General features: G+C 48.7%; 3 protein-coding genes across 3 annotated transcripts; 2 read left to right on the top strand and 1 right to left on the bottom strand.

Annotated features, from left to right (window-relative positions):
* The first annotated feature begins 214 nt into the window (after window positions 1-214).
* Window positions 215-1,107, top strand: GGS22DRAFT_158377 (uncharacterized protein). The gene has a single exon (XM_047960631.1). It carries the CDS (start codon window positions 420-422, stop codon window positions 630-632), a length of 213 nt encoding a protein of 70 aa, XP_047820498.1. The 5' UTR covers window positions 215-419; the 3' UTR covers window positions 633-1,107.
* A 2,109-nt stretch (window positions 1,108-3,216) lies between these two features.
* GGS22DRAFT_116200 (asparaginyl-tRNA synthetase) lies at window positions 3,217-5,072 on the bottom strand. The gene is made up of 3 exons (XM_047958100.1): window positions 4,657-5,072; window positions 4,472-4,589; window positions 3,217-4,402 (listed from the first exon to the last, which is right to left on the bottom strand). Exons 1-3 carry the CDS (start codon window positions 4,941-4,943, stop codon window positions 3,233-3,235), a joined length of 1,575 nt encoding a protein of 524 aa, XP_047820497.1. The 5' UTR covers window positions 4,944-5,072; the 3' UTR covers window positions 3,217-3,232.
* A 1,019-nt stretch (window positions 5,073-6,091) lies between these two features.
* GGS22DRAFT_158374 (uncharacterized protein) lies at window positions 6,092-8,045 on the top strand. The gene is made up of 3 exons (XM_047960630.1): window positions 6,092-6,731; window positions 6,798-6,919; window positions 7,030-8,045. Exons 1-3 carry the CDS (start codon window positions 6,548-6,550, stop codon window positions 7,753-7,755), a joined length of 1,032 nt encoding a protein of 343 aa, XP_047820496.1. The 5' UTR covers window positions 6,092-6,547; the 3' UTR covers window positions 7,756-8,045.
* Window positions 8,046-9,389: the final 1,344 nt, after the last annotated feature.

Genomic DNA, 9,389 nt, shown 5'->3' with positions numbered 1-9,389 from the left:
GGACAACGAAACCCTTCGATATTGTGACGAGAGCCCGTTGTCATTTGTCGGAAATCAACTTTCTACTTGCCCTTGTATATTATACCGAATACCTAGTATTGTAGTTGTCGGAGATGGATGACAAACGGGATCTACATAGGTAGTACATACATACTTCTCTGCGTTTGTTTCTTTTAATGCTAGGTATTTTATTTTATTTTATTTTATTTTTTCCCTACGCAGTACTATTTTTTTCTGCCCCCAAGCCGAAGCCATGTTCCGAAAAAGCCATGCAACCCACCCTCGAACGATGGAGAAGCTTAAGCTTAATTCAAGGACAGGGAGTCTAATCAAATCAGAAACGTCGACGGGGGTGCCACTCACGTTGTATTTGTCCTAGCGCGCCCCCCCTTAAATAGTAAAACAGCGAAAGGGGGGCCATGCCGAGCCCTTGGTCAGCGAGCTTGGCGCATTCTTGGGTTTCCCTTGCCCATGCTTGGCTCTGGAAAAGAAGCTCGAGAATCTCGGCAGAGCCAAGCACAACAACCCGCAGATATGCAAAATTCGATGGCCCCCTCTCATTGGGTCGAACGCCGTGTTCCCCACCAAGCCCACCTTATTCTAACAGCAAAACTCCCTGTGTCATGTGCTGACGCGGCCCCTTCGGTGATACTCATCAGCAGCTGTTAGTGATTGTCGGCCGGCCGGTAGATAATACAGTAGGTGGTAGCTGGCCTTCGTCGTAGTAGCTTATTGCATTGTTTAACCTCTTCCTGGGATCGGCACGCTTCGGAGCCTCGAGCCTAAAACTAATGCTTTGTAGGGTCCATATCTCCGCGAGGTGGAACATCGTATACCACCATCAGAAACTTGCCTTCCGAAAATTACAGCAAATCGACGGCGAAATGGAGAAATTCCCGCCGGCGATCCCATTCACTACCTATTATGGCAGTATGGGTCACGGGGGATAAATGCGTAAGGAGAGTAACGACGGCAAAAGCCGCTGAGATCGCGATAGGCAGAGATGGAGAAGAAGCTAGCCAGGTAGGTAAAAACTAGCCACCAGGTAGGTACCGCGTCTCTCGAATGGCGCTGCACGATATATTGAAAAAGCCTAACATTACGCCCGGTATCAAACCCGTGCCGCGAGGTTTGGGGTACTTTTTAATAATAAATTCGTAACTAGCATACCAATACTCCACCACTATGCTTAGCAGTGAAGCCAAGAAATGTCAAGAAAACGCCAAGCTTCTGAGTGTGTTACTATGGTACGAAGAAACGGCGTTTAACCAAGCCCAAAAGCTGAAATATTCTTCGGGCGGATTGTTATTTGCCAAAGAGCAAGCCCAGGCCCTAAGGGTGGACACATGGGCTGATCAGGATCTGGGTTCAAATCGCATCAGTGATCAGTGATCAAGGTAGGTAATCCTGCACCCCGGATACACGTGAATCATCTCGGGAGTACAGAGATTTCGTGGATAAGCCCGTCCTTCATTCGGCCACGCGCAGTAATTCATCAGCTGCTCTAAGTAAGGAAACCCCCTACAACCTTCCTCGATGACGAATCGACAAACTTGGTAGCGGCTTTGTTACCTAATGCAGCAGCTTGGCGACAGTCTTTCGCGCGGTCTTTGAGAAACCAACCCCACTGTTGTAGAGTTAGATAGGGACGACGTAGCCTATACGCATGCCACCAGCTAACCTAGGACGAGATGGTGATAGTGATGGATGTTACGAGGGAAACGGGTAGATCAACCCCAAAGCTAGACGAGGGGGGAATCTGCCGATGGTGAACCTTTCTTTTCTTTGCGCCGGGAATTACACCGCAGCCCAATGTCACCCCTATCTGGTCCAAATAGCGCTCGTTCTTGGCAGGCGGTTAAGGCTGCCTACGTGCATATACTGCACTCTATCGCGATGAAACCAACGAAGCTAAGGGTAATTTAGGGGGGCAACATTGCATAGTAGTCTAAGGCCAACTGCATCATGACAGCTTTGGACCGCGCTTTTAATGGATAGCCACTTCAACATTCCTTGCATCAAATGAAACGTCAATATAGCCCAAAAAGATTGATGGTGCGGTCATATGGCCTTAATCCATCCTTACCGGCATAACGTGGGCGTAAGCTTGCAAGCCGAACGATGAGGAATTGCGTAGTAATAAACCGAATGCTGGGCCGTAGAAAACGGCCGAGCCGCGGGGCGATTCCATCGCTGGGCCGGTCAGGCTTGCGGGAAACGAATTTTTACGGCTTAGATAGGTGTTTACAGATGTGTATATCGAAGCCTACCTATCTGGTTATCAGTGGCCTAGTTGCGCAAAGCAAGTCGGCTACGGAAAATGCTTTTCGCTTTCGGACACCAGATGGTTGCTCCCTTTCGGCCGTACCAATGACAGTCTCGTGAATACAGTTTGTACCCACCAAGATAGAGGATTGAGGTATATCAGGCTCTAAGGTGCCCTGCTAGCAAAATAGGGTCGTAGGTGTTCACACCGAATGTCAATCTAGAGAGGGAAGGGAAGTGTAGGACTAATTATCATGCTTGTGGATCCTCCGCAAGGAAAACCTCTCATATGTTGTACTTCTTCGGAGCCCATACCAATATTCACCGATCGGAATTGAAAGTGGTGGGTTTGTGATGCGACGAGCCAATGTCCCAACTGCCGAGTCAGGGGGAAACTCCATCGACGAGCCTATCGATCTACCTATTGCCGACGGTGAAGTCATAGACGGGTTCGACAACACGGAGATGGGAGAGGAACGAAGTTACCTAATGTGTGGTTTCTTTGTATTGTACAAGGCCTCTTTCTTATTTTATACTTGGGTAGGTACCTATGCAATTGCAATATAGCAATAGCTTAGAGCTTGTTGCTCCTTAGATTTTGATCCTCCTATCATAGACCGGTAGCACTATTCGAGTTACCCTTAGTTTCGTAGTGCACTAAGCTCGGGCCTGTGGGTAGAGATTGCGGATGCTCCCTTTGAAGCATACGATGACTCCATTCAAATGCAAGTGAAGTCTGGATGAAGCGACACAAGAATGAGATGCTGTGTCTGGGACCTGTCAAAACTAGCCTCAGACTTTGATTCTGTCCTCGTGAGGTCCGAATCAACGCACAACAGACGCCACAAAGCTTGTTCGGCAGTCAAGCTGAGTCAATATCGCGTTGTGCGAGGGTTGTACGAGACACTCCCCACGTCCCAGAGAAGTAAGCATTAACGAGCACGGCATGCCCGCCATCATATTGTGTTTAGCAATCACATCGGCCGTACCAGCGGGGGAACGCGGAAGTGTCGTGTATTGTTTGGACGCCGGAGAGATAGCATATCAGCCGATCGAAGCCTACGCCGAATCCGCCATGAGGAGGACAGCCCCAGCGCCGTAGATCGACGTACCAGTTAAGGTTATTCTCAACCGATTGCGGCGACTCTGACTCGACAGCATCATCCGGGGGTGCTGGAGCTATCCCGTGGGCGCGCATGGACTCTAGTAGATTGTCCAGTCGATGCTCGCGCATAGACCCGCCAGCAATTTCGCAGAAATCTGGTACGAGGAGGTCGAAGCATTCGACCGTCGCACCAGGTGGGGATTTCTCGCAATCTCCCACATTAGCCTTCATGTAGAAAGCCTTGATATCACGTGGATAGTTCGTGACAAATACCGGACTACCATTACCCACCTTCATCGCGATATACTTCTCATGCTCAGTTTGAAGGTCCTGGCCCCAAACAGGGCTATGGGTAAAAGCTGTATCGGAACTTTTCAATATCTCGATAGCTTCAGTGTAGGTAATACGAGGCCAGTTCGGTCGTAGAATGCCTGCCCAACGCTGTTCGACTTGTTCTGGTGTAGCAAAATCTGACGCTCGCTCGCCTCTTCGCACTAAAAGCTCATTCTTGACTTTTGACGTACTCAGATCGGTGCAGATATGTTTCAACATACCTTCTGCAAGGTCCATCACGGAGTCCAGACTGTCAGTGAAGCTCATTTCTGCTTCAAGCATATAAAACTCGCTAAGATGGCGCGGAGTATTACTTTGCTCTGCACGAAAGGTCGGAGACAACGTCCACACATTACCGAGAGCCTGAGCCAGAGCCTCTAAATGTAACTGAGCCGATACAGTCGTATAGACGGGACGGCGGAAGAAGGGTTTGGGTTGAGGTGTCTTAGATTCTGGAAGCGATGGACTAGGATCGCCAGCCGACACATGAAAGACCTCACCGGCACCTTCACAATCTGACGATGTGAGAATAGGAGTGTGAGTCTGTATGAAATCGCGGGTTCCGAAGAAGCCAGTTAGCGATGCCATGATCTCAGAGCGAAATCGAAGAACGGTAGTATTAAACGGTATCCTAGGACGAAGATGGGGTAAGGTCCTTAGATACTCGGGAGTTTGATATTTCTTCTGGATCGGAAAGGTCTATGGAGATGTAAGTCACACCACATAGGCGCTTGAGGTGAGAAGGCTAGACATTAAGCTTAAACAAACCTTAGCGTTAGACGGTCCCAGCACCGTGGCTCGTTCAACTTGTAGCTCATGGCTCTGTCCGCGACCCAAGGATGGGATCCAAGACCCATGTAGTCGGACAGCGGCCCCGATAGTCAGACTATTGATAACACAATTAGCGAGAGCGAATGCCACGGAAGGTTTCTGGCCAAACTTGGATGTCCTACCCTTCGGCCTGATCATTAGGCACCACAGCCTGAAGTGATTCAAGAGAAGAACCATCCCCAAGAGCTACAAAAGATTGTTGCTTTTGTGCACGGACGGACCGAACGAAACCGTCAATCTTCACATCTGAGACAGCATCTTGCGGCTTAAAATCGAGGAAACCAGAGATATTTGTCGGGACCTTGGTAGATATGAAAGCTCGTGATCGTGACACTACACTAGATGAGAGTCTCAAGGGGTAGGGATATCTCGGCGATGCGCCTCTTAGGAGCGGAAGAAGAGAATTCATCTCATACGGTTAATCATGAGATGATTGAAAGAATCAGGTGACCTAGAACCTTTTGAGGACATTACGCGCGCATATTTGATTAATTGAAGGTTCAATGTTGTATATTGTGGTTCACTTCTCAGTTACAAGGGTGAATGAGGTTTGGTGTTGATGAAGGAAAAAAATATGGAGAATATTGAATACTTTTCTCGGATATACTTCGGCCAAAGCTTAGACGTCGATTTTTGAAGGACCCAGTTTATACTAGCGCCTAAAGAGGATCCACCAATCCATAATAGGAAAGAAGCTATTCCCGAGTCATATCTGTATTAGTCATCACCAACCTCGACGTTGCTATCATCCAACCGAAGTAGTCAATTCGTCATCTCAAAAACTTTTTTTTTTTACCATTCCACAAACAACAACACAAATTTGCGCTATCCGTCTCAAATTCCGAAGTGATCGTTTCTATCCTACATCGAGGACTTACTTATCGCTAGGCTGTGAAACAATCTAAGACTTATCTTAGGTATTCGGTGTGTCATGATCTCTCGACATGGACATGGATGAATATGAGGATGGGATGAAAAAAAGCAATTTTATACACAGGCGTACATCACATCAATGGCAAACATGTTGTATTGATACTACCTAGAGTGATCAACGCCATGTTTGTCAAGTACCCCTTCGAGCAGATACGTAATCGTTAACGATCTCACGTACGTCATAAGATATAGGTACCTACATATCTCGCTTCGTGAGTCACGAGTAAAAAGTAGTAAGGCCGAACGAAGCTCGCCTATATCCGACGACGCCATCGAGGATGCTTGCTTGCGACTACTAGGTACTCTCATAACCCTAGTTAGTTACCTACCTAGTAGTTATCTAGGGACTTCTGGTAATGTAACTATTCCCATCCGTCAAAGAATCACATTCTATAGATGCGAGAAGGCACTAAATAGTACCGTATCTATTCTTGAACTTCTCACAAGAGAACGTATGACAACTCGTAAACTCTATCGTTTAGCCCGCAGATGCTTTTACGATGCTGCACTCGTTGGAGTACCAGATCTGTCCGACTTCGGTTATCTGCAGTGTATCCTGATCTTCGACTGGAACAGCGATTCCGTTTACCTGGGAACCGAGCTGTGTCACAGAGACAGATGTCTAATTCTCCCAGGTTCCTAGGCTAGCAGAATCCCATGTAGGTAAAGGCGGTGCGGAAGCTGTTTTGTGGGCTATATTATGGAAAGCGAGCCACTTAACCTATGGTCTGAAGTCTTTTCATCTCAATGTCTAGGACATAGTGGACTCGATAGGAGCAATCATCCTATATTGGTAACACAGTCTCTCCCGGCCGCTGACTGTGCCTACCAAGAAGGAAGTTGCTAATAACCTGAGTGAACATGACTATGACTCTACGTCTACCTCTCCCTAAGGCTATCATTATAGGTGGCTAATGTAGCTGCATTCCGGTCCAAGTGGGATTTTCTTATAAGATCATATCAAGATCCAGTTTCTTGAAGTGCATTTCGACCATCAATCGATCAGCCAGATCAGCCAGCCACTCAATCATCCGAAAGATCTCTCTACATGACCTACCAGAAACCATCAGTCTGTCTAAGATGCCTTCTTCGAAACCAAAGCCATCTGAAGTCGCCGCCGAGACGAAGCGTCACTACATACCGATCATAAAATCCGAATATGCACAAGCATGGCCAACTCACTCTTACCTATTCCAACAGCCGCTCCAGCAGATTCCCATGCAGAGCTCCATGAGTGGCGTCTCTCCGTCACCACCTGAATTCTGTAAGTGCTAAACATGCCTACCTAGGTAGTTACCTGATCTCTGTCCTACCCTAACACGTTATACAGATATCGCCTCCGGAGACCCCGTTGATTTCACAATCAACTGGAAGATCAAAGTTAACCTTAGAATACCGTTTATATGCGCGGCAAACGATAAGAGACCCGGGGGAGATTGGGAGACAGGAGTAGTAAGTTTTCTCTCCTTTTTTCGCCCCTTTCCCCCTATTTCCACATATAAAAGTCCTTACCTAGAAATCTACGATATATATACTTATCACTTCAACTCCAACCTCCACAGGTCGGCTACGAAGAGCGCCTCTGCAGACGCAGCACCCTCTCCGCGACCCTCAGCACACCCGGGCCCGGGTCACAAGTCGACAACAACTACCCGATCCCGTCCGAAGGGGGCATCTACTCCGAAGCAGTCGTAGTCTTCCGGGGGCCGCACGACCAGTACAAGAAGCTGGAGCAATGGCACGATCTGGCCGTCGTCAGCATGCCCGCGGCGCGGTGGCCGAAGCTGTCGCACGGCGGCGCGAAGTACGCCTTCCCGCTCGAGCGCGAGATGGTCAAGAACAAGATCCGCGCCGCCCTGCGCATCTGCGCCTTCTACGACCACCGCACCGTCGTCATCGGCGACTTCGGGCTTGGAAACGGCCACCGCAACCCGCCCCAGGAACTCGCGGAGCTGTGGCGCGATGTGTTTCTCTACGACCCTGATATTCGTGGGCGCTTCGATTATGTTGCGTTCGTGTTCGAGGACCAGTATCAGAGTACTGCGAAGTTGATCCTCGACGATATCGCGAAGAAGAGTAGGGGGAGTAGTCATGGTAGCTCTAGCCATGGCCATGGATCGAAGGGCAAGTCGAGGGCTTCGGTGAGCTCGAGCTCGGGGTCTGGGAGTGGTTCTGGGGCGCCGCCGACGGACTTCGAGATCTTCTCGCGCGTGTTCGATGCCGGTGAGATCCAGAGCGTGCTGAGCCGGCCTGATCCCAGGTACGACATCTCCATGCTGACGTCGTGATGGAGCCAAGGTGTATCTAGGTAGGGGTTCGCGGTGCCGAGAAACGTTGGGTTCTCGTGCGCCATTACACAACGTCGAGTCGTCGTACAATCCCATGTGGACGGAATCGACCCGGCGATCCGGTCGGATATGGGGGTGGGTAGCGGTGTTGTCTTCTCCTTTCTTGGTTCCTAGATTGATTACATCCTATAGGCTAGGGGATTCATCAAGGGTTCGTCAAGGTTTCTGCGGTGAGGTGCGTGGTAGAAAAAAAATCGAGTAAAGGGTTGGGAGATGCGCTGCTTTCTCGTGTACTCTAATCACTTAGTTTATATTAATTGGGCTACTACGTAATGATATAAGTATCATCTCATGATAGGCGCTTGTATCCTATGATATGAAACAGGACATCGTAAGTTTATCTGGTTCTTTCCATAGGTAGGTAGGGTGGCTGTAGTGTGACAGAGCCTCGAGGACGATCAGTTGGGCTCGGTGATTTCCAATCATGCGCATTCTTGCCACTGTCACATTTGAGTTGTCGAATTCTGATACGAAAATGAGCACTCAAGCATATACTCGACCGGCCGGTTTCGATCCAGTACACGTTCTCAGTCCCCTTGCGTCATCCCTGAGTTTGGCTGTATCCTGAGAGGTGAACTATGAGGCGAACTCCGGTCTGGAAAGCCATAAGTGACAATGTGCTATTCATTTGTTGCTGGGACTAGGTCACATGAGTCCACAACGATGCAGGCTGTGGTTAGGGGGCTTGTTAAGATATCAAGCCAAGATGCAAGGCTCGATGTTCCGGGATAGCTAGGTAGGTAGATGAGATGATGAGAACCTTTAGGGGCAACTCGGTCACAGAATCAGTAATACTTTGCTATCACATGCCCTATCCCCTGAATGTATTGTGCGGATGATCCCAATATCTGGTGGGAAGGCTCCCTGAACGGGGAATCGGTACTGATAGCACATAATATTGATTGCTCCTATCCTTACTTTCGCCGGTTTGATGTCGTCGTAATGTAGTCGTAAGGGCGGTGTTGTATATAGTTTATTACTTAGATGATCTGCTTGTAGGTAAGGACAAACCAGGCCGGTCGGTGGGAAGTAGTATTCTCTGGACATACATGCATATGCACATATGAGCAAACTAAAACCTCCTGGTAAGTATACGTGTGATCTAGCCTCGCAAAATGAGCCCATCTCAGCCATGAGAAGATAAGCTATCAGAATGGCATGACGTTTACATGGAAGTGGCTGGCGTCTGTCTCCGGATAGCGCAACTGTATAGGAGACGCATGTAAGCATCAAGGGTTTCGGGGCGTTGCCCTACGCTGTAAGAGGACACGACGTTGATCCCGTATGTATGTAGGCTACCTAATATCCTAGCTCACATGTCTCGCCCCTGAGTCGACCTAAGCAAAAAATATGCTAACGCTTCGAGGTCTCAGATAGGCGAGTCCGATATCCTCCAAGGTTCTGATTTAACCATGTGGACTAAGCCTCTTTCATGCAAGTCTGACTCTTCTGGAAGTGTGTTTCAGCCACCTAGAAAATTAGAAACTGCCACGGGGTTCTTGACTGGCAGGGTCAATGCCTTTGTGGTTATGGGTAACACAACGAGCCGTGTTGTCTAGGTAGATTGATAGGCT

The sequence above is a fragment of the Annulohypoxylon maeteangense genome, assembly GCF_022496945.1.
Source record: "Annulohypoxylon maeteangense strain CBS 123835 unplaced genomic scaffold GGS22scaffold_5, whole genome shotgun sequence".
In the NCBI taxonomy this organism is placed as follows: Eukaryota; Fungi; Ascomycota; class Sordariomycetes; order Xylariales; family Hypoxylaceae; genus Annulohypoxylon; species Annulohypoxylon maeteangense.
This window is presented reverse-complemented; position numbering and strand designations above follow the sequence as displayed.

Coding starts and splice junctions, on each gene's coding strand:
- GGS22DRAFT_158377 (XM_047960631.1), top strand. CDS start 420: ATGCCGAGCCCTTGGTCAGCGAGCTTGGCGCATTCTTGGGTTTCCCTT.
- GGS22DRAFT_116200 (XM_047958100.1), bottom strand. CDS start 4,943: ATGAATTCTCTTCTTCCGCTCCTAAGAGGCGCATCGCCGAGATATCCC. Junction 4,590..4,656: donor CCTAATGATCAGGCCGAAGG/GTAGGACATCCA, acceptor TGTTATCAATAG/TCTGACTATCGGGGCCGCTG. Junction 4,403..4,471: donor TGGGACCGTCTAACGCTAAG/GTTTGTTTAAGC, acceptor ACATCTCCATAG/ACCTTTCCGATCCAGAAGAA.
- GGS22DRAFT_158374 (XM_047960630.1), top strand. CDS start 6,548: ATGCCTTCTTCGAAACCAAAGCCATCTGAAGTCGCCGCCGAGACGAAG. Junction 6,732..6,797: donor TCCGTCACCACCTGAATTCT/GTAAGTGCTAAA, acceptor CACGTTATACAG/ATATCGCCTCCGGAGACCCC. Junction 6,920..7,029: donor GAGATTGGGAGACAGGAGTA/GTAAGTTTTCTC, acceptor CAACCTCCACAG/GTCGGCTACGAAGAGCGCCT.